The sequence below is a fragment of the Mytilus galloprovincialis genome, chromosome 1 (assembly GCF_965363235.1).
Source record: "Mytilus galloprovincialis chromosome 1, xbMytGall1.hap1.1, whole genome shotgun sequence".
Taxonomy (NCBI): Eukaryota; Metazoa; Mollusca; class Bivalvia; order Mytilida; family Mytilidae; genus Mytilus; species Mytilus galloprovincialis.
Genome location: NC_134838.1, coordinates 130,801,046 through 130,826,665, shown reverse-complemented (window position 1 = coordinate 130,826,665; position 25,620 = coordinate 130,801,046). Strand labels below are relative to the sequence as shown.

General features: G+C 31.0%; 1 protein-coding gene across 10 annotated transcripts in view; it reads left to right on the top strand.

Annotated features, from left to right (window-relative positions):
• The window catches only part of LOC143059706 (cytosolic carboxypeptidase-like protein 5), a 33,961-nt gene extending 14,550 nt beyond the window's left edge, over positions 1-19,411 (top strand). The window contains exons 9-19 of one of the 10 annotated variants that reach the window (XM_076233283.1): positions 2,156-2,295; positions 3,261-3,438; positions 4,460-4,641; positions 5,620-5,957; positions 6,656-6,945; positions 7,500-7,699; positions 11,649-11,706; positions 15,142-15,232; positions 15,541-15,578; positions 17,629-17,920; positions 17,953-19,411. In XM_076233283.1, coding sequence (XP_076089398.1) covers positions 2,156-2,295; positions 3,261-3,438; positions 4,460-4,641; positions 5,620-5,957; positions 6,656-6,945; positions 7,500-7,699; positions 11,649-11,706; positions 15,142-15,232; positions 15,541-15,578; positions 17,629-17,647 — 1,534 coding nt within the window. In that variant the 3' untranslated portion in view covers positions 17,648-17,920; positions 17,953-19,411. Of the gene's footprint in view, positions 1-2,155; positions 2,296-3,260; positions 3,439-4,459; positions 4,642-5,619; positions 5,958-6,655; positions 6,946-7,499; positions 7,700-8,373; positions 8,390-11,648; positions 11,707-12,173; positions 12,193-13,384; positions 13,421-15,141; positions 15,233-15,540; positions 15,579-17,628; positions 17,921-17,952 lie in introns of those variants that run through there. The other 9 variants (XM_076233299.1, XM_076233306.1, XM_076233313.1 and 6 more) reach the window with 9 other exon arrangements.
• Positions 19,412-25,620: the final 6,209 nt, after the last annotated feature.

The following is a 25,620-nucleotide window of genomic DNA, read 5'->3' as shown; positions in this document are numbered from 1 at the left end:
TAAGACTCATGTAGCTATATACAAATCTATTGGCATTATACACAGGTAAGACTCATGTGGCTATATACAAATCTATTGGCATTATCAGGGATCTCATCAAATGTCATGCGCCATCATCAAATGACTCGCGCCATCGTTAAATTCTCTTGCGCCATCGTTAAATGTCTTTCGCCATCGTTCAAGACTTCATCGTTTTTTGTAGCCAAACGCCATTTTTTTATCAATTATAATCAAATGCATGTAATTGCATAACCCTTAGGCTTTTTATGTTATAATCCAATACAGTTCTAACGCCTGAGGAATCTACGGATTAAGATCGCTAATCACTTGTACCTGAGCTTGTACAGGTAGATCAACGAACCAGACACGAGAATACTATCTGAGGATAAACGATTCATTTGTCGAAATAATCAACTAAGTTTTAGCAAAAGATTATGATAATTTATATTAAATAAATTAATTAATAATCCAGTTACAAAGAAAACATTTTAACAAGTCGAACACATGCTTTGTTTTGACTTACGCAATCAGCATCCCCCTTTTTTAAGAAGTACAAAATAAGACGCAAAATAGTAAATATTATTTCATCGCAAATAACTCGAGTACTGCTGTAACGATAATTTAGAATTACTTTAAAAGTTTAAAAGTAAAAACTTTAAATATTTTCTGTAAAGAAATATCGTATCGTAATTCCGAATTCATTTCGTATATTACAATCAAATTGATACATCCGCGTTTCCGGTTTCTATTCAGACTCGAAAGATACATGTTGCACAGCATCAATTTGCCAGATAAAGTCATTAAAAACCTTTTCATTTGTTAAAGTTTGCTTTACAAATCTCTTTAACCTTTTACATAACCCGTACGAATCGTTTTGTTGTTGCTGAAATCAGCCATACCGGTAATGGGTTCTGAATTTGACAGTGTCCATGAAAAATAAGCTCCACATTATATGATTTTTTACCCCCATAACAATTACCAAAAAAACAAGAAATCTACATGGAGACCTTCATGACAGCTTTTTGGTCATTCTCGACTAAAGGGGGACCATGAAGACTTGGCATTTGAATGGTTAAAAACGACAATAAATGAAAATATTGATACTTCTAATTCTATAATGAAAATTCAAATAAATATAATTTAAATAAGCAATGAATTAGCATGATCACCATTCCTTGTATGGAGGGATAAAATACTTCCGATTGCGCTAGACTGTACAACTTTGACACGGTTTGTAATAGTGAAAGTTCCTCCATCGTTCAATTTTCATCCATGGAGATCTCTGCATTATACACAGGTAGGACTCATGTGGCTATATACAAATCTATTGGCATTATACACAGGTAAGACTCATGTGGCTATATACAAATCTATTGGTATTATACACAGGTAAGAATCATGTGGCGATATACAAATCTATTGGCATTATTTACAGGTAAGATTAATGTGGTGATATGCGAATCTATTGGTATTATACACAGGTAATTATAAGAATCCTGCGTCAATATATACACAAGGCAGGGTCATGTGACAATAAACATCTGTACATATAGCTATTGACATTATTGACAGATAAGTTCAAAACCTTATGGGACCGACTTGATATCTAAATGTTCCAAGTCTGATCACTACCTTTTTTCATGCACAAAATATAGTGCATTGATCATAACATTCTATACATCGATGAACATTTCCAGAAATTTATTTATGTAATATAAATATGTTCAGATATTGAAGGCACTAAATGATGTTTCACTTTTAAATTTGAAATTACATATACAACTTTTACCAAGCAAGGTGCAGGAATCTAATATCTGTTCTAGAAATATAAATTATGTCATTGTTAACCTCATCTTTAAAAATCAGAGTTATCTTTCTTTGTCTAGACTAGTTGATAATCAACAACCAATGAAATATTAAATGTTACTTCCCACTGATAAATTTAAGCAATCTTTACCGTTCAGTGCTTTCAAGCACTTTGATTAATATTACTTATTTATTTTAAGATAACATAAATTGATATTTATTTAAGAGTCAACAGTATGCACCTTTTTTCACATTAAGCAGATGACAATCTTTAACTGTTTATTATGTATTGTGTCAAATATGGTTGACATGCTCAGATTCCACATTATAGAGATGATTTACTTTTCAGTTATACTCTGGAGTGTAACTATAACACCGGTAGAATGGTGAATCCAGTACCACCAGCTCATGGTGATGAGGGAAGAGCCACACCCCCTCCAATGGCAGGATTCCCACCCAAATATACACAAGCTCATTTTGAAGAGGTAGGTTTACTCAAATCATCCAATACCTCAAGCCCATGGTGATGAGGGAAGAGCCACACTGATTAGCAAGCTACAAAGGGCCCCAAAAATTACTAGTGTAAAACCATTTAAATGGGAAAACCAATGGTCTAACCTTTATTATAGATAAAAAAAAAACAAATAAACACGTTTGAACCACATCAACAAACGATAACTACAACTACTGAACATCAGATTCCTGACTGAGGACAGGTGCAAACAATTGCAGCCATTGAGTTTTGATGGTACCAAACCTTCACCCTTATCTGTGTAACATCTCAACATGAAAAGACACACTATAAAATAACAATCAAAAGACATAAACATTAGTGACGTACATACACTGATTGAATATATTTGATCTATGATACAATGCAAATACAAAATCAATGCTCATTTATGATTTTTATGCAATTTATAATTTCACACAACTTCTGAATTTTATGAATCCTATCAGTCATGTCAATTATTGGAAAACTTTTCTGAATTTGATGAATCCTATTAGTTATTGGAAAACTTTTCTGAAATTGATGAATCCTATTAGTTATTGGAAAACTTTTCTGAATTTGATGAATCCTATTAGTTATTGGAAAACTTTTCTGAATTTAATGAATCCTATTAGTTATTGGAAAACCTTTCTGAATTTTTAGTTTCCAATGCTCTTCAACTTCATACTTTATTTTGTCTTTTTTATTCCAATGTCTTTGAGTCATTTGTAAACAGAAATGCACGTCTTGTTTATTAAATTTTAAGGCTGGTATCTTCATAATTAATAATGTTCCAAAATTTAAATCTAAGTTGGATGACCTTATAAGATCCTATTGATATATATGCATTATTCAGAATTACCAATTCATGATGAAAGAACAAAGGAAAAAAAATGAATAATAATTTAGATTGTTACTCCTAGTAAAAGTTTGTAATGATTATATATAACTATTATATAGGTAGGAAAAGCCTTAGCAGTAGCAGCCTTAGATTATGTAGACCATAATCCTTGGTCTAGAATCAGCCAATCAGAACACAACAGTTTATCAGGAGTCAGAGATAGCGTCAAAAGATATTTACGTAGCATGAGAGGGGGACCTCGGATACCAAGGAATCCACAGAGATCATTCATTAGAAACAAGTAAGTTTGATTTAAATACAGAAAATTATAAAATTGAGCTGTGTTATTCTTAATTACTTGAATTTATTGTGAAAAAAGAAACAGCTTATTACTTCTGATTTATAGTGTTTTTTTCTCGTCCTTTTTGTTGTAATACAAAACTCTGTTCAATGTTCATTACCATGCTTTCATCATTAGTTATTTACATGTTTCAGCATCGTATACATTATGGCTTTTAAGTGGAAATAATTATTTATAAAGATGAAATTTCTTAAACAATAAATCTGCAAAGAAGTTTTTCATTCAAGGAATAGAAAAATGGAATATTAATGTAAGCCTATGAATAAGAGATTATGATAAAATCAAATCACAAAAATAAGATTACAAGTATATACAACTATGACAATTAACTGAGGCATTTCAGATTTTTTTTTTAAAAGCTATGTAGGTCCAGAGATGGGTCCAATTACTTTCAATGTAATTGATTAAATTACAATTACTTTGTCATTTGTATGATTAAATTAAATTAATGATTACATCATTTCTGTAAGTATCTGATTAAATTGATGATTACATTTGCAAAGTAATCATGATTACATCTGATTACATTGAATTAAAAAAAAAAACATTTTGAATGAGGTTAATGAATTAAGTAGGTCAGCAATCTACAAACACAAATGTACAGAAAATAGACATGTATGTCACTGAACAAATGAGATTGAATGAATTTAGGGAAGATTCTGTTTATATCCTTCAGGAAAAAAGTGATTTTATATTTACATATTAATAATATTGTGTTCTGTGAATAGACATATGTGTTAATATTGTGTTCTGTGAATAGACATATGTGTTAATATTGTGTTCTGTGAATAGACATATGTGTTAATATTGTGTTCTGTGAATTGACATATGTGTTAATATTGTGTTCTGTGAATAGACATATAATATGTGTTAATATTGTGTTCTGTCAAAAGACATATGTGTTAATATTGTGTTCTGTCAAAAGACATATGTGTTAATATTGTGTTCTGTCAATTTACAGTAGTAATAGTTCAACAAGCCAGACTAACAGTAGAGTAAGCAGACAAAACAGTACGGATTCCAATCAAAATAGTCGATTCTCACGATTCTCGGGGAACGAAAGTAGTAGTAGTGCCCCACCAAAGTATCAACGTAAAGATTCCTTACCCAATCAAAGACGAGAACTTGGTCCTGTCAGAGAAGGTAAATATGCCAGAAGTACAAGATGCTCTCCCCTGACCAATTGGGACACAGAAAAAAAATCACAAGGAGTTTTACATGTTTTAAGCTGCATACATAAAGTTAGGAATAACTGTCATACAAATCAAAGGTTTGGTTGTAAAACTGGGTTTAGACCATTCAGGTTTTTGTGGAGAGTAGTATTCAGTGGTATTTTAATTTTTATATGATAAATAAAAAGTCTCATTTCTGTCCAAATCAAAAGATGCGGATTATATGTCGGCATGTATAGCAGTCTTAAACAAAAAATGGTCATATTTTTGAGAAAAAAAACATATTGCCTTCCTTGGATGCGATGGTGCTAAAATGATGAAACCTTTATTAATGTAAATGGCTTGATTTTTCCTATTTGTAAATAAAGGCAACAGTAGTATACTGCTGTTCGAAAGTCACAAATCCAGGTTACAAACTAAAACTGAGGTAAACACTTGAAAGTCACAAATCCAGGTTACAAACTAAAGCTGAGGTTAACACATCAACTAAAAGAGAAAAATAACGAAACAACAGAAACACTGAAGTACAACAAAAAAAAAAAAATACAACACAGAGAAATGAACTATAAAATAACAACGGCCATTTTCCTCACTTGGTACAGGACATTTTAAAGAAATGGTGGGCTGAACCTGGTTTTGCTGCTAGCCAAACCTCATGCTTTTATGGCAATGTTAAATATAACACTAAAATGACAACATTACATGACAGGACTACAAAAAAATACATCTTTAGAATGTATGAGCAAATGATGTTTAAAAATATATACATGCAGTAAAATAAATTTATTAATTTTGATACTTTTTCCTCTTTTGTATAAAAATCAAAAATTATTCTGTTTTTGATTTTCTGTACTGTTATAAGTTTTTAGTTGTATATTTAATAATCAAATCTTTTTAAAATTGATTAATTGTTTTATGAGAGACTTTGTTAATCATGTTTATTTTACAGCTGCATTACGATCACAACAAAGAAAGAGACCAGTGCCCCCTAACATCAACACACCTGTGTCGTCACGGTCACAGAATAATGGATCAGGAAGTTCAGGAATTCAAAGTGCACCAAGCAATTACACACCAGTGTCATCAAGGTCCAACCATAATGGTTCCTCCGGGGTTCAAGGTGGACCTATGCCATTATCATCAAGGTCTCACCACAATGGGTCCACTAGCTCTGGGATGCAAAGTGGGCCTGTCCAGTTCACGATGATGACTTCTGATTATAAAACTCCACGGTCATCAGATGGTAAAAATAAGGAGGAATTATCAGAGTTAAAGAATGTCAATCTGGTATGGAGCACAACTTTTATAAGACTTTTTGGGGGAACATGTAGTTGCTTTTTCTGTCAGTCTATTAGAAATAAGTTTAATAGAAGAATAAGTAGTGAGATGGGTATGATTATCCATGAGACAACTATTCCCGAGAAACCAATGTATTATGATGTAAATAACTATAAGGCAATGTATGGCCTTTAACATTGATTAGAGCAAGAAAACACATTGGCATGATTTATTCTAAAAACAAATATTGCAGACAGCAATAAACAACTAACACTAACTTATAGGCTGAAATAGAAACACAAAAATGGAAGTTGGGGTAAAAAGTATTTGTGAACCATCAGCTTTACTACATACAGTGGTTAAGCAGCACAAGAACTAACTGTAAATATTAGTTAGAATGTGCTTGATTCATTAGATTCACATGAATCACTAAAAACAACAATGCTAATGACTGAATCCTGCCCCTTCATTTGTCTTGAAATTGTTAATTTTAGTTTGAATGAATACATAAGCTTGCTACCATTTAGAAATCTAAATTTTCCAGTATAAATTTCTACTTTGAATTCCAAAAAAGATGTATAATTGTCAGTGGGACATATACCCACTATAGATTGTGAAAATGCTTGATTTTAAGTTTTAAAGCTAGCCCTTAAACATTGGGAACAATTATACTAGATTTGTACAACTATTTGATTTCTCTGTTCCAGCTTGCCATTGCCAATAAGAAGTCCGGTCCACCTACTAGAATTCCTCTCCCTACAGGTCGTCAGTTTGTTCAATTGACATCATCTTCTAAGGATGAAATATCAACAAGGACTGGAGGATCACGAGTGACTACATCTAAACATGTTGTTCAACAATATCCAGTCAGGAAAGCCAGTGCAGAAGTTCTTACAGCCGATATCACATCACCCAAATTCCCTGGGGAAGTTCCACAATACACAGGTCCTATACCACCATCAGAATACATGCATGGGAATGGTCCTGGAGACAACAGGTAAAGTAAAATACCTCAGGTGAAGTTCCACAATACACAGGTTGCATTTTGAGATCCCAAAATTGAAATAATATGTATATTGAAATTCATTAATCTAGCCCTGATATTATGTTTTATATCATTGATTATTGTAGAAGTTATTGTATTTTTGGTTTTTTTTTGGGGGGGGGGGGGAAACCTAACAGTTATAATCATAGCAGAGTGTTATCGTTAAATTTCTCTTGGTTAATATGAGAAATAATTTCTCAAAATTTGTATTTTTCTAATTGAGCTGCATGTATTTTTTCTTCTTATGACACTGTGTTCTGTGTTATTGAAATGTCCTGATTTTTGTATCCAAAAGTTAATTGTTTCTGACAAAATGCTGATTAATATGTAAGACAAAATTTATATATTTTTCTAATTAAGCTGCATGTATATTTTCTTCTTATGACACTGTGTTCTGTGTTATTGAAATGTCCTGATTTCTGTATTCATTAATTAATTGTTTCTGACAAAATACTGATTAATATTTGTATCTTCCTTATGTGTAAAATGGAAATATTTTGTTCTAGTGATTCATCAAAAAGAAGAAAAAGATACATGTACATGAGAAGGAAGAACGTTTCAGCAAGTCCTAAAGCAAACAGTGCTGGAAAAGGTCAGAGCAAACAGGCTAGTGATAGTGAGGCTGAAAGGGCTAGAAATAAACGTAGACGTCGTAAATCATTACGGAAAATTAACCAGTCTCCCTCGTCAGACGAGGCAGGACCAGGTAAACATGGCCTATATAAATGTATATCAAAGCTAATCATAACTTATTAATATTCTTCTATAAATTCTATAAAATTGAAGCCACAAAATTTGAAAAATTCATTTCACTTTTCATTTGTAGATCAACAAGATTGTCTTCGTTCTTTTATATTTTCCTCTGACAGTTTGTTAGGCCAAATGAAGGTATAGATCTTGGAACTTTTTTTTTCAAACAATATTAATTCAAAGACTTTTGTCATCTGAATTTCCATCATAAGTATCCACTATGGCTGAAATGTAACAAATTCGTAACAGAATACATTAAAACTAACAAAGAACGTAAAATATCTGTTTATTATACAACCAAACACATAGAAAATGGCAAACTTCTGGTAGGGACTTGTATAATATAAGAATCTGACTCTGTAAACACATAATTTTTTCCCTGTATTTTGACAATCCAAAATAAAAATTATTTTTTGCTGAATCTAATACCAAAGAATCAGGAACTGATTATAAAAATTATGTGTGCCCCATTCCTTTATCCAACCTAATTTCAATATAAATCAAGATGCCCAAAATAATCTTAAATTAAATTCCAAGATAAAATAAAAATTATCTTGATGAATGAGAATATTTATTTCAGTAATATAGAAAAGAGGATTTATCTATTTAACATCCAATTATATCTTACAGTTAAATTTCCTCAGTTGTATGTATTTTGTGTATCCCTGTAGATACCACACCCTTTTTTTCTATTGAAATCCTCTGTGAATACAACTTGAGCATTTCACTTTACCTATAACAACATGTAGATGGAATGTTTTCACCTTGTAATTAATAGAATTGTGCAACTCAAAATAATTTCCTATATATATTTTCTGAGATTGAAATACAGCACAGTAATATTTAAGAATATGAATGTTTTGTTTCTAATTATGTAAGGACATAAACAATTACAAAGAATGTCTAATTTTAGTACTATACAGTTTGGATTTAACCAGTAACTTTGAACCTATAACAAATTCCAGTTCCCATTTTTTGAATTTATAAATTTAGTCAGTCAGATATTGTTGTTGTGATAAAACAAAGCAATCTTTGGAAGAACCATGACCACTTGGACACTTACACCCTTGTAGTATTATGTCTTTTTTCAATTGAATCATGGAATTATTTCCCCTTCAGCTTTACAAACTGGAGACACATATTACAACCTAAGTCTTGACTGGAGTGACTAGACAGAGAGAGAGGATAAAAAACTTTAATTTTTACTGGGATAAACAAGGTTAAACATCTTTGTACCTGATTATGCAGAGCTCAACTTCAAGATTGCAAATTTGGGGTCTTGGAATTTCAAACTATAAAATATTTTTCAAGATTGTCCTGTAAATATTTTGTCCTACATTTTGTAGTCATATTAGGGATAGCTAGAGGCAAGTGTAAATTTGATTTAACCCAGTTTGAATTGAATCTAACTGGTACAAGGAATATTGTAACTTGAAATCAGATTATTCTGAGAGTATCACAAAAGAAGTAAAAAGAGTTTAAAACTATATAAAAAAAAGCATGTTTGTATTTTCAACATGCAATATTATTTATAAATCACAGTTTTTGTCGAGCCTGCAACTTTTGTTGCAGAAAGCTCGACATAGGGATAGTGATCCGGCGGCGAAGTTTCCGTCAGTCACATGTCCATTGTCCTTGACCTCATTTTCATGGTTCAGTGACCACTTGAAAAAAAAGTTCAGATTTTTTGTAATGTTAAATTCTCTCTTACTGTAAGTAATAGGATAACTATATTTAGTATGTGCGTACCTTGGAAGGTCGTCATGCCTGTCAGACAGTTTTCACTTGACCTCGACCTCATTTCATGGATCAGTGAACAAGGTTAAGTTTTGGTGGTCAAGTCCATATCTCAGATACTATAAGCAATAGGTCTAGTATATTCGGTTTATGGAAGGACTGTAAGGTGTACATGTCCAACTGGCAGGTGTCATCTGACCTTGACCTCATTTTCATGGTTCAGTGGTTATAGTTAAGTTTTTGTTTTTTGGTCTGTTTTTCTCATACTTTATGCAATAGGTTTACTATATTTGTTGTATGGAATGATTGTAAGGTGTACATGTCTAGCGGGCAGATGTCATCTGACCTTGACTTCATTTTCATGATTCAGTGGTTATAGTTAAGTTTTTGTGTTTAGGTCTGTTTTTCTCATACTTTATGCAATAGGTTTACTATATTTGTTGTATGGAATGATTGTATGGTGTACATGTCTAGCGGGCAGATGTCATCTGACCTTGACCTCATTTTCATGGTTCAGTGGTCAAAGTTAAGTTTTTGAGTTTTGGTCTTTTTAACTAATACTATATGTCATAGGTCAACTATATTTGGTGTATGGAAATATTTTATGATCTATATGTCAGTCGTGCAGGTTTTATTTGACCTTGACCTGGTTTTCACGGTTCATTGCTCAGTGTTAAGTTTTTGTGCTTTGGTCTATTTTCTTAAACTATAAGCAATAGGTCAACTATATTTGTTGTATGGAAGCATTGTTAGATGTACATGTCTGCCTGGCATATATATGGTTCAACTGACCTTGACCTAAATAAAGCTTTATATTTAGGAGTATCAACATAATATCAATGATTAGTAAAGAAGGCGAGACATTTCAGTGTGTGCACTCTTGTTTTAGTTTATGCTTGCGAAAATGTTATTGGAAGATAGAATAAACTTTATTTTGTCACCAAATGGCATTGAAATGATAACTAATGGTAACCATGTTCTTTATATGTGTTTGGTCATATTTGCTGTAATGAAGGAATTATGCCCCTTGAAAAAGTAAAAGAAATGAGAAACAAATTTATTTGATGACATTAGTTTCCTTTTAAAACAAGCTTTGATATTTTATTTTTTATGGCGATAATAGGAAATTTGATGTTCAGGAATATATAGTGACCAATAAATAGCTTATAGTTTATTTGGTTTTATAAGAACTTGGTGTTATGTAGAATACTGTAGAAATGAATATTGTATTATGGAGTGTTGCTGGTGAATGGGTTTGATTTGTCAGATTAGTTATGTAGAAAGTAGAAAGAGTGTCTTGTTTATTGATTTAGATTTCAGCAATATTTATGCAACACTGTATTGAGTTAAACAAATAATGTTTTGTTGATTTCTCCAACAGCAAAAACCACAACATTTTGATTTACATTTCTTTTAAATTTAAAGACAAAAATGTATAATAAAAAGAACATGAAGATAACAAGAAATTATTATCTGTCAATGATACAAATTATATTGAGGTGTGGCTGTAAAGAATAAGATGGGGTATGATTGCAATCAGATTTATATGTAATCCGTAGAAGATTAATTTTTCCAAGAACATGAAATCGTTAATCTTAAGAATATATGAGGAGCTATTTCCATCTTCTACATTCTTCAAATGGTATTAGATTTCAGTCTTTGTATTAAATCAAGGTATATGTATATTTTGATTTTCATTTGTGTCATTACAAATATTGCAAACACTTATTTTCTTAAAGCATCTATAAATATTTTGAGCAGTTTATTATTTGAATCCATTTTTTTTTGCATTAAGTTTTTTTACAACAGAAAGCATGATTTGTCAAATAGCAACACTGTTGAATTATACAGACAAATTTTATAACATTTAATTAAAAAATTTGAAAACATTGGTTATACAAAAAGTTTTGAAGTTTCAAAATGAGCAAATTTAGAATTGCAATTACATTTTCTGTGTTCTTGATACCAGCACATAGTGGATATCAAAAAAATTTCTTTGAGTTCCATGTATGTCGTTATATGAAACAGCATGTTAAATTAATTAATAATTTACTCAGGTAAAGGGAATTAATTTGGTATACTTAACTTTCTAAGATGTGATTGCTATTTGACATATTAGCATGATTTTAGCACTTTAGAAATCACTGATTTTTGGTCTTTTCTCACAGTTGGTCATTCTAGATCAGGTGGTGGTATGGAAAACACTCCTCTTCAGCTATCTCCAAGGTAACAGTCGTCTGCTTCACTGTACTCTGCTTATAATTCACTGGGTGTTGTAGGACTGCTTTTTTTCACATTTAGTTTGGAAGTTTTGCCTAATAAAAAATTAGCTTTTAGTTTAGTTTTTCTTCACAAACTTTCATTAGAATCTGTCAATTAATTTTTGTTCCATGTTGTAGAAAAATATGCAGGACTCGAAGGTGCAATGGGGAAGCTGTAGAATAATATAAATAGATAGCTCTTTGAAATAATCCTAGTTACAACTTGTACATAATTCATAGCTAAATAGCAAGTAATAAGTATTTGAAACTAAGCAACTTTATTTGTAAACACTTTTACTGAGACAATAAAATATTTGAATATGAAGAACAGAAATTATAAACCACAGAAAATCAAGCTAGTTGAAGCATACAAGTTATTTATAATTGGAATATATTCAATTGGTTTTAGTATGTGACTTTGTGGTATTTTAGAATTATCAGTTTATCATTGGTATGTATGGTTGTATGATGTGAGCAGTCAGTAGATTTAGTCGCATGATTCTAGCGTGTATCTAACAGGAAATAGCTAACTGGATCATCATGGAGTAATAGATAATCACTTTCATTCCGGGGCTATCCTTTACTTCTGACTGGGTTCAATGAATGATTGAAATTATCATGCATTTGCCATTTACACTTGACACAAATATTATAGTTGACAGTTTAATCAAAATAATTCAATCTGAAGACAGTAGATCAATTAATGTAAACAAAGTTCAGCAAAGTACCCCTTTAATTCATGTAAACAAGTTCAATTTCCACAAAAGATAGATCCCTGCAAACAATATGCAAAATACAAGACAAATCTATGGAGATATAAAAGGCCTACGCTCTTATATAAAACTTTTGCATAGTTTACATGTTAAAAGTTTGTGCAATCAGTACTAGGGGGACCACAAATGGTAAGTCAATAATATTGTGTATGCAGTTGAATTGGCATTGACAATTCTCTCAGTTGTGATTCAATGACTTTGAAATTTGCATAGGTTACATGTTAAAGTGTTAGCCATTTTAATTTGTAAGTCTACAACAATCAAGTTTATGTTTAGATCACCATCGTACTAGTAAAGTTAGAGAAGTAGTAGGCTAGCTTATATATTTTTAAAGAAGGTTTATTGAGATCTTTGGACATAAACTTTAGTTTGTCATTTGGATATTTGATACCAAATGAGGTAATAAAAGGTTTCTGTACAAGTTATCTCCCCTCAACTATATATTTAGTTATGCAGGTTCAGTTCTCATTCATTAAGTATACAATCTAATATTTATAAGGTTCTTCAAGCCAGTTATACAATATTCGAGGTAAACTGTAGATGTCCTTGGTTGATATTTGAGTTCCTGTATTAGCTTTAGTAAAACTTTATTCTGACATATCATGAATTTACCTTTCCAAAGAAAGTAGAAAATAGGTGTGACTTAGCTGTCACCAGATTACATTATTGTTTGTATTACTAAAATATAGTGTTGAATTTATTTGTTGATTACATGTTTTATGTTGGCTTCCTCACTAACTGTCATCAGTTTACAATAAACTTTTAAGTATGGTGGCTTTAAACATTTCACTTTACTCTACTTGCTTATAATCTTCTGTTTGAAGTATAAATAACCTTTCATGTGTTGTATTTAATTTAAATGAATAACAGGTTCCAAAGGTATCAATAAAAAAAGAACTCGGCGCTGTGAGTGAATTGTTTCATCTCTGTTTGTTACTGCATTGTTACTGTTTATTTGTATTGAAATGAACACAACATGGGTGGTTATTTTTATCTTACCTGACCAGTTTTGCAAGGTGAGCTAGTACTATAGCCCTCTCCAGAAACTAATTCTCGAATTGTGATATTACTGTAACATTATAATTTGAAGCAGGTTATGTCCCTTGTTGGACAGTAGGACATCTTCACAATAAGGAAGAGTCAACATTTGTCAACTTTTTCCCTGTTAATTTCAAGATAATATATTGTTTAAAAATTTTAAAAGTTTCTTCTGAATCTGGAAATGTTTGTATAATAAAGTGACTCATAATTTCTGTATTTAGTATCATTGTTTGCTATGCAGTAAATCAGTTTTATACCAGTATAGAAAAATACTTTGAATACATGTAAAAGTTATAGGTGATGCAAATTGAATAAGTTTACTGTAATATCGTATTCAAATACCACTCAATCAGAAATCAAGATTGTAATACAAATGACACAGTAACTGGTATATGTGCTAGTATACAATCTATGTTTTTGTACTAGATTATGGGGAATAATGACGCTGTTTTTATGCCCCACCTACGATAGTAGAGGAGCATTATGTTTTATGGTCTGTGGGTCCGTTCGTCCATCTGTTCGTCCGTTCGTTCATTCGTCTGTCCAGTTTCAGGTTAAAGTTTTTGGTAGAGGTAGTTTATGATGAAGTTGAAGTCAGATCAACCTGAAACTTAGTATATATGTTCCCTATGATATGATCTTTCTAATTTTAATTCCAAATTAAAGTTTTGACACCAATTATACTGTCCACTGAACATAAAAAATTATAGTGCAAGTAGGGCATCCTTGTACTATGGACACATTCTTGTTTAACATTATTTATATTCATGTGAGGGATTCAGGCTCCTTTCAGCCTCTTGTTTTGTTATTAGTTATAACTTTACCTTTGCATGAGTTATTCACCCTATGTATGCACATATTAATAGCATTGTTGGTTTATTTTTTGAAATTTCTAAATATTAATAGTTTATCATAAAAAAAAAAGTGTTGCTCCAGTTACTTTTTACTTTTTTACATTGTTCAACAATAATAAGTTCTTTTCATAGTTTTTAGTTGTGTTTATAAAGAAATAAATTAAGTTATATATTTATAAAAAATAAAAGGTCTGTTGTGGCGTTAGTATCCATACATTTCAATTTCGACCAGAAATTCAGGCTTTAAACTCTCATTTGTGCAGCAATTACCAATATTTATTTATTTTAAATTGTAAACATTTGTTATATGGTTTACTGGTTATGTTATGTTTGACTGAAGTTCTGAAAACAGACTGTTGACAATTGGAATTTTGTTGCTTGAGTATCCATGCATGTTAGATTTAAGCAGAATGTGAATTCCATAGATTAACACTTGACTTGGCAAATAGCTTGTTTTATGATTTAAATCACTCCCTTCCAAAGCCTTTGCCAGATTTGACTTTGAAATTAAGATCTTTACTCATGTTTCAAGTCACATTTTAAGTCGTATAAATCACAGACTTTTAAATGTGCATGCTCATAATATATTTGTGTATAAGCCATTTTACATTGTGTCTATCAATCATTGAAATGCAAGTCTTTCATATAAAGACTGAGGCTTGCCAGAAAAGTGCTGTAGTCCAAATAGAAATTATGTAATGACCTAATTATGTGTTTTCTTTGTGATTTCAGACACATCAACACTATTGGCCAACATCCAGACAATCTCCACTCCCTTAGACAGCTATCGCACAGTCGGAGAGTGGAACTTAACTCCGCGCCAGTAAGTATTATTTATCAGATAGGTGGCTATCATTGTTATACACATCTATCACAGTTACCATGGTCCAGTGGAACTTTATTTCATGCTAGTTAGTATTGTTACCTTAAAGCATCACTATTTACCAACTTTAAGAAACTTCTCTCCTGTAGACAGCTTACTTAAAAAAAGTAGAGAAGAGAAATTCTATCTGTATTATTTGATAAAAAGTCAGCTACTATATGTACTTACGGTCACATTAAGTTGGATGCTGGTAAAGACTTCCAGGTTGAAGAAAGTTAAATGTATTATAATCACACTATTTATTGTAGGATTGTGATGCTCCCACTCTAAGATTCAGGCTATTCAGGTATACATCACATGTATCGTCAAAGTCGTACAGCACAAGATTTTGCTTAGCTTGTGTAACACTTTTTTTTTCACAAGACTAAATAGATTTAAAAGACATTTTTTTTCTAAAAACTATAATATAAACAATGCTGTTTTATGTGAATTTCAGTAGCATTATGAAATAAGGTTCTGTTTAAACAATATTTTAACAGTAAATACTCCATGAAGATAAAAGGCAAATTAACAGCTGTACGAATTATTTTATTAATGAGCCTTTAATTTTAGAATTATTGATGCTTTATCATTATTTTCCCCTTGCCCATTTGTATTCTGTAGTGAAAAAAGAGTGCTTATATAGGGTTTTATTTTCTAGGTATTTATTGGTCTGACTCACTTAAGTAAGGGTTATACACATCCAAATGTTTGTCCAAAAAAAAAAAGTTTTGTCCGAACAATTCTATGAAAATCCTGACAATCTTATACAAAAATTAGGTAACATTCATTTAAACTTTTCAAAAAAATGAGCATGCTTAATTTCAGTGAATAGGTTTTTGGGTTAAGATTGCATGAAACAAAACCCTATGGTACTGACTTCCAAGATTTATCACTTCTTTTAAGATACACAAAATATAGTCCATTGATCATAACATTCTATACATCTTATCCATGAACATTTCTAGATATTTATCAATGAAATATGTGCTCTGATATTCAAGTTTCAAAAAAGTTGGTTTAACTTGTCAAGTGAATTACATAACTTTTGCAAGGTGCTGGAATCTAATTTCTGTTCTAAAAATATCAATGATGTCATAAAAGTCATCTTTAAAAATTAGAGTTTATCTCCCTTTGTCCAGAATTGTAGTTAAAACAACTGTACCCAATGTTTTATACAATCAATATTTAATTTTACTACGCACTGATAAATTTAAGCAAGGTTAACTTTTCAGTGCTTACAAGCACATTGATTGAATTTTGTGTAAGACAAATGGTCGAGGGGATTCACTGCATCTGCTCCATTTCATTATTACTATATATAGATATTTACAATCACATTGCTTTACTTAAACACTTTGATTGACATGCAGTTTTCTATATAAATTTCTTTGTGTGTGATTCAGAAAGATAGTTTATAATATTTAAACAGAAGATTTGGCTTTAAATATAGCTCAGGGCATGTTCTGAAAAGACAATATAAACTGCATGCTAATAATATTCTAAAAGTATGGATGTCAATTAGTACTTGAGTATTGCTTGGTTAAGTACACTACAAAGTATTGAATACCAACATAATACTTGAATAATCTGTTTCCATTTAAGACAATGACCAATTGGTTTCATCAAATAGAATTTCTTTAAATGAATGGAGTAATGGGACTTGTTAATGTTGAATACCATTCAACTGCACTACATTTCTCAAATTATTTACATCCATTTTATTTCTGAATTTTAAAGGGTGGGTGTTAGAGGTATAGGGTGCAACGATTCATTGGATAGGTGTAGATTGTATTGGGAATATAGATTGTATAGGGACTATTTATTTGTGTTTTTTATATTGTTTGTTGACTCTATTAGATGTAGATTTGTCACTTTAATTAAATCAATATCTGGTTTGCTCATACAAACATACCGGTACATAAGCCGTTTTTATGATAGTTCACTTTTTTGTAAAAGAAAATAGGGAATTTTGATTATCTTTACCAGAAAATGGAGACAATATATACAATTTATTTTATATACAATACATGTTCATGAATATCTCAAGACAGAATTATAGTATTTTCTTGTTCTTCATCTTGAAATAACTGATTGTGAGCCTTCAATGATAACAAGTATGCAGGGTGCACCAACACCTAATAGACATGTTTGTCATCTGATATGTGAATAGAAATACTACAAATGTTTTTTATTTACTGAGATTTATTTCATTTTAGGCCACATGGTAAATAATCTGATATATCAAACATTCTGCTAGATTCAATGCTTGTTTTAAATTATAGGTTATATATAGGTTAAAGTAAAGTACTGACATATTTTTGCAATTCTGTTAATAAAATATTTGTTATTTTCAGGATACCTCCGGTGTTGTAACTCCGTATGATCATGGTAGGAAGGTGGAATCATCAAAATCTGGTCGACCAAAACCAGCTCCTAGTAAACTTACTGTGTTTTGGATTGAGGGATAGCATTATTCTTGAACTTTAATCCTCCATGAAAACTCAGTGTTTTAGATTGAAAGAGCATAACTTTATCCTATGCTAGATTTTTTTATCTGTGATATATTATATAAAAATGTCAAGTTTGAACTGTAACTGGTAATTATGTTGATGTTTTTTAAGGGCATTTTGTTATGTGTCATATGAGGTATATATAGTTATGTGTCATATGAGCCAGAGGTATATATAGTTATGTGTCATATGAGGTATATATAGTTATGTGTCATATGAGGTATATATAGTTATGTGTCATATGAGGTATATATAGTTATTTGCTCAATTTGAGGATTTATTTTTTATGAGATGAAAATCAAAGAAATGATTTGATTAACATATCAATATCTTTGTAACATGGACTTATGTATTTTGTATGAAATAATAGGAAAATATGGACTGAATGTAACCTTAAGAAATGTTATCTTGTGAAAATTTAGTGTTACTGTTTTAAAACTTGTATTTATAATTTAGTCATGCTTCTATATGATAAGTTTTTGTGGTTTCTACTTGTCTGATGTGCCATTGTGATGTTTATATTTATGTTCTAGTAATTTATTTATTTTATTTAGTTTCTTTATTTAACGTAGGTATTGTTAAATATCTTATCAGTTTAATTGGTTTGTTATTTATATCGAGTATATTGTAATAGTTCAGTGCTCCTTATTTTCTGATGATTGATAAGCTTTAAAAGGAAGTCTATCAACATGATCAGATTCATGTTTTCTCAAGACGTGAAGTGATTCCTGGTTTTATAATTTGTAAAAACAGGAGTGATATTTTCTATCAACCAACAGCATTGACAAATTATCAATAAGAACAACAGCATTAAACACCATTGATGCCTCTTATTTTGTCCAAGGGACATCAGCTGCTGCAGTTATTGAATGCATTACAACATCTTACATGTACCAAAGTAGTAAAACTTTAAAAAGATTTTTCCCTAATTAAGTAAAAGATGACTCATTTCTTATTACATCTAATGGGTATTTTTTTCCTATACCAAATGACCAAATTCACTCATGACAGAATTATAAAGAACAAATTTCAATACTCATAACTCTTGTTCAGAATAGATTCCTTTACTATAGTTTTATTTGTTGATTGATATATTTACTATTGTCCCTATATCTATTGGTAGTCTAAGAATTTAGCATTACACATCATATTCTATAAATGTATGTAACCTGTATATTCATTTTCTACTTGTTTTCTTTTGATTAGCAAACTCTGTTATATGGATAAAACGGTTGTATCTTTTGAAGAAGATCTAAGAGACTGTTGCCATATTAGTTCTTTGTTGAAGCTTTTCCGTTGATTATCTTGATTACAAGATGTGATAAGGTTATATCCTTGGAAGGTTGCTGTCTGTACTTTATATTGGCTAATGATTGCTATCACTTTTTGCCTGTGTTCTTTGAACATGTCAAAGAGTAAATTATCGACGATATAACTTTCAAGTATGAATTTGACAATTTCAAAAAAGGACACCAATTTTCAAGTCATCAAAAAAGACGGAAATTGTGAGAATTTTCCTGATGCTTGTACTTGCACAGCTTTGACTTGTAGATTAACTGGTTTCACATTTTTATGAGCAGTTGTTATTTTAGTTGATATCCTTTTTATGAAATACCAATTTTAATCAGTTGCAAGAAAATATGTTTGTGAATAGATCATATTGGTTTTTGTCGAGCCTGCAACTTTTGTTGCAGAAAGCTCGACATAGGGATAGTGATCCGGCGGCGGCGGCTAAGGCGGCGGCGGCGGCGTTAGCTCACTTCTTAAAAGCTTAATATTTTAGAAGGTGGAAGACCTGGATGCTTCATACTTTGTATATAGATGCTTCATGTTACCAAGTTTTCGTCAGTCACATGTCCAATGTCCTTGACCTCATTTTCATGGTTCAGTGACCACTTGAAAAAAAAGTTCAAATTTTTTGTAATGTTGAATTCTCTCTTGTTATAAGAAATAGGATAACTATATTTGATATGTGCGTACCTTGCAAGGTCCTCATGTCTGTCAGACAGTTTTCACTTGACCTCGACCTCATTTCATGGATCAGTGAACAAGAGGTTAAGTTTTGGTGGTCAAGTCCATATCTCAGATACTATAAGCAATAGGGCTAGTATATTCGGTGTATGGAAGGACTGTAAGGTGTACATGTCCAACTGGCAGGTGTCATCTGACCTTGACCTCATTTTCATGGTTCAGTGGTTATAGTTAATTTTTGTGTTTTGGTCTGTATTTCTCATTCTATATGCAATAGGTCTACTATATTTGTTGTATGGAATGATTGTAAGGTGTACATGTCTAGCCAGCAGATGTCATGTGACTTTGACCTCATTTTCATGGTTCAGTGGTTATAGTTACATTTTTGTGTTTTGGTCTGTTTTTCTCATACTATATGCAATAGGTCTACTATATTTGTTGTATGGAATGATTGTAAGGTGTACATGTCTAGCGGGCAGATGTCATGTGACTTTGACCTCAATTTCATGGTTCAGTGGTCAAAGTTAAGTTTTTGAGATTTGGTCTTTTCATCAATACTATATTTGGTGTATGGAAATATTTTATGATCTTCATGTCAGTCGCGCAGGTTTTATTTGACCATGACCTCATTTCCACGGTTCATTGCACAGTGTTAAGTTTTTGCGTTTTGGTCTATTTTTCTTAAACTATAAGTAATGGGTCAACTATATAATATGTTGTATAGAAGCATTGTTAGCTGTACATGTCTGTCTGGCTTGGTTCATCTGACCTTGACCTCATTTTCAAGGTTCATTGGTCTTTGTTTAGTTATCTTGGTTAATGTTAAGTTTATGTGACAGTTGTAATAAAGCTTAGCTTTATACTTAGGACTATCAACATAATATCAATGATTAGTTTAGAAGGCGAGACATTTCAGCATGTGCACTCTTGTGTCATGTATTCTTTTCTTACAAAGTCGGGAGGTGACCTTGTCATGTTTTCATTACTCACAAGTTTGAAAGACCTTGCCTGTTTCATACCATTGCCATTCAGTTTTGCCTATACTAATGTTATTTCTGAGTGTGGTTTTATAAATGTTCATTGATAAGGTTTCTTTGGTTACCATCCAGAAAGGATGTATTTTATTGAAGCTGTTTCTGGACTTGTACTAAAATGCTAAAAAGGAATATTTTTGTTTGCCATATATTTTTTATTATGATAATTTTTTGTTTGTTTGATACTGTTTGGAAATAAAATGGTGTTATTTAGATGTATTTTAAATACTTTATTTTAACTTTTTTCATGTGTTTTTAATTTTGCAGCGTTTTAAGTAAATACCAGTAAAACTGAAGTTGTGTGTTTAATGTGTGTACATATCTCCATAAAGCATTTAGATTTTTCAAGTCTTATTCTGGTTTTCAATATAACACATTCAATTATTCTATCAGTAGTTTGTTCCATAGATGAATTTAAACTGCATTTCTAATTGTGTGCACTTATTTTTGTGAAAATATACCTACTACAAATTTCATGACAATACATTACCAAAGAAGTACATGAACAGAAGTCTTCGTATTACATTTGTTACATTGGTGCCTGGATGGCTGAGTGGCTAATGTAGTTTATAGTGATCACTTATAAGTCCCCTACAGGCTACTGACGAAGTCAAAGGGGACTATAGATTTGCACCCTATCCGTCTGTCCATCCGTCAGACCGGCAAATCTGCAATACTGACAGAATGCTTGATAAGCCTGTCTTAGGATCAGATGGAGCACAAGGTCCAGTCAACTCTCACTAGAATTGCCAGTCTGTGGTTCTGTTCACATTTTTCCGCTTTCTCCAATAAAAACTTGTCGCCATGATTTAACCAAGTGTGTTGAAAATGGGATTATACACATTCTTTCAATCAAATATTGTTTATGAGAGGAGAATTTCTTTCAGATTTTCTGTTTGTTATGTTCACTGACATTTAAAACAAATTAAGTAATATAATACAACACATATTTTGTATTTTTACAAATTCTTAGGTCTTAACATTGTGAACTTTTAAACTTAGTCTTTTACTTTCATAATTCTCTTAGAATTTATATAAAACAAAATATCTTAGAATACTTTAACTGACATGGTTTGAGACTTGTACAAATGTTGGATGGAGAGTAGCATTGGCACTTATACCACATCTTCCTATATCTTTATAAAGTAAATATATGATTAAGTAATTATGCAATGTGTAAGTCTTGAATGAGAATGATAATAAAACTTGTTTAAAGGTAAATCTTGATTGGTAGTGCTGTTATTATTTGTTTTAGAAAATCAAATCCATCTTATCTTATTCTATTTTTGTATTATTGAAAGGATGGGTCACCATTTTGATTGTCTTTCTTGGAACACATTGTTTATCTTCCAGTTGTTATGAGATTTCCCATAGTGTCCATCCCAATATAAATATCAATAGATGTTTTCATTTCTTGAGCTTTAAAAAGATGATAATCCCAAAAAATTAAGCTTTTTTTTACTGCGTCTTAAAGAACTAAAGAGCAATGTCCTTGAAAATTAAGGATTTTTTGTTTTTATGATGATAATGAAAGTACCTTTTCACAATATTTATTAAGTTCTGAAGTTATGGTTTACTTAAGCCAAGCTATATTGTTGCTTCAGGATGAAAAGACAAGTATCACTGTTTTAAATTCTAACAGAAATAATGACAGCAACACAACAACACAAAAAACCAAATATTTAGAGGTCAATAGTTGACCAGTGTCTTTACATATATTAAATTCTTAATTCTTAATCATGCCAAGTCTGGGAATAGTATTATAAACAAGTGTCTAGATTTATAATATCAATGTAGATACAAGCTAGGCTGTGATAGTATTAGTTTTGTTCTATTTATTGTACCTAGTATTGGTATTTCTTATGTTTATTTATTTTTTATACTAGAAATGGATGGGAATCTATATTTATCTTGTAAAACTAATAGTTTTTTGTTTCAATAAATACAGAATTAACTTTATATAGCATTTATCATTAAATTGTCATTTAATATATTTTTGTCTTTTTCAAAATAATAAAAAAAACACTGATTTCTGGTTAAATAATTACATTTGATTTCCTTGAATTATTGAGTCCAGATATTGCATGCAGCTTTTAATAATTGGTTTTCAAAATATAAAGATTGATTTTTGCATTTGAAATTAATACTGAGACAGATAGTTCAATTCTATTATTTTATTTTATGATTAATTTTGTGGGGGTAGTATTCATATTTAGAGTTTCATAAGTTTATCCCAACTAGGGGTTTTATCCTCAATGTGTTGGGTGTTGCAAGGGAAATTATCCAGATTCATCAGGCATTCCTATAGCAGTTTTTGACCAAAATATTTTGTTTTAATTATTCATATAACTCCAAAACATGTTACTTCAGATAATTTTATGATGTTGACTTTTTTTTTTATATATAGGAATGAAATTCTATACCTCTGTTCATTTAAAAAAAAGCATACATCTGAAATATTTTGTGAGTTATAAGGTCTGATTTAAGAGTATTTTTACATTGTTTTTGTGTTGAAAGGACTTGAGTCTTTAAGAAACTATGTTGGATTTAGATTAATGGAAGATTGAGAATTAAAAGCATTATAAGAATAAATTCTTGTTTATTTATATATTGCAGTTCCATTTCTTAGTTAAAGAGGGGCGAAAGATACCAGAGGGACGTTCAAACTCATTAATTGAAAATAACCTTACAAGGCCATGGCTAAAAAAGATGAAGAAAACACACAATCAATAATACAAAAAACACAACATAGAAACTCCAGACTGAATAACACAAATCCCATCAAAAACTGGGGATGGTCTGAGGCACTCTGCAAGGGTAAGCAGATCCTCCCCCACATATGGCACCCATCAGGAAGTTATCCAGCTTATCCTGTCTATCATAGGCAAAAGTTCTTGGTGGTTACACATTTTAAGTTGCAGATATTTTTTCATCTGGCTGGACGCCAAGTGATGAGAAAAGCTCACTTGGCCCTTTGGTCCAGGTGAGCTAAAAAGTGAACTGCAAAAACTCTTATCATTCAAACAAATGTTTTTGTGTATTATTCTGTTTAACGATTAATATGCAGTGAAAAGAAATTCAAATGAGAAAACCAATGTCCTAATTTATTACTTAACAATATACCAAGACAAATATGACACATATGTAACAACACTGCTTCCGGACCTGGAACGGGCACATAATGAGATTCTGCTGTTGAAACAAAATTTTGAAGTACAACACAAGAATAAAATTGAAAATCAAAAGCAATATTTGCGTTCATTTATTGATTCAATATGAATTAGGTCTTTTTTTTTAGTATTGCATCACCATTTATTATACATTTAGCTTGTATAACTTACTATGCAGTATGGTTTTCACTCATCGTTTAAGGCATTATAGTAAACCATAGTTGTTAAAATCCACATTCTTTGGTCTCTGGTGTCAGGGACTAAACTTGGGAATTACAAGCTGGGAGCCCAGACCAGATATTTCATAATTAGTTTCTAGATGTTCAACTGAAATTTAACTGAAAAGTTTAGGGGCCAGCAATCTAGGAGCAATAGGCAACTGGGCCCCCTTTAAGTTTTGTCCCTAGGTGTATAATTCTCTCTTTTGCAATCATGCCACATCTACTTATATATAGTGTATATATTTGTCAGTTTGGTAACTGTATTTATTGCATAGCAATATAATATTTCCCACAGAAAGTAACCAATAGTTAGCGTGAAATAAATTCCAATATTGCACTAGTGCAATAAATCTTCAAAATTCATAATGTCATCAACAACAAAATCTTAGTTTAAAACAATTTTTACTTTCCTATACAATAAAAGGGTTATTGCATGAATATTGGGGAATATTGTCCCTCGTAGAACATATATTGCACTCGCAAGCTCATGCAATATCAAATTCTACTCGGGACAATATTCCCCAATATTCATGCAATAACTCTATAGTATAAAACAATTTGTTTGTTAACTGTAAGGAAACTACTGATATTAACATCTGACGAATTTACAAAACAATCCAATAACACTTTACTTTCAATATTTTATTTGTTGACAATGTAGAGATTAACAAAACAACAACAATAATAATATACATGTATAACAATGATTATTTTGCTGCTTTATAAAATGATATATAAAAATAAAATGACAGACAGACAAGAAGAACATCAATAGATAAAACAATACAATAAAGATAATAACAGACGTATATAGATAAGACATCAAAGTAAATGGATCAAAATATAGATCTCAATATATAAAACATATAGTATAAGAGGGAAAATGTTCAGCATCAAATAGGATACAACCATTGCAGATTTAGCCATAAACCACATACAACCATTGAAGATTTAGCCAAAAACCAGATACAACCATTGAAGATTTAGCCATAAACCACATACAACCATTGAAGATTTAGCCAAAAACCAGATACAACCATTGAAGATTTAGCCAAAAACCAGATACAACCATTGAAGATTTAGCCATAAACCAAACTTCACAAAACTTAATGCCCATTTTAATATAAAATTTGTCTGTCTTTGGACAGAATGGACTATCAGCATCTATGGATTACTAGTATAAAGGCCACAACCATATAGCCAGGGGGTTTGAAGGGTTCATATGACTCCCCCCCTGAAAACAAATAAGCACTGTTTGAAATTGTAACTGTTAAAGTTGAGTATGATAGCTTCGTGATTCCATGTAAATTGACTGAGACTCAAATGGTACAACAAAGAATCAGAATGGCAGTTAGATTACACATAAAACACAAAGTACCAATCTTGTAGAAACATATTTCATTATATTTAAAAAATATATATGAGGCATTAATACTTAGT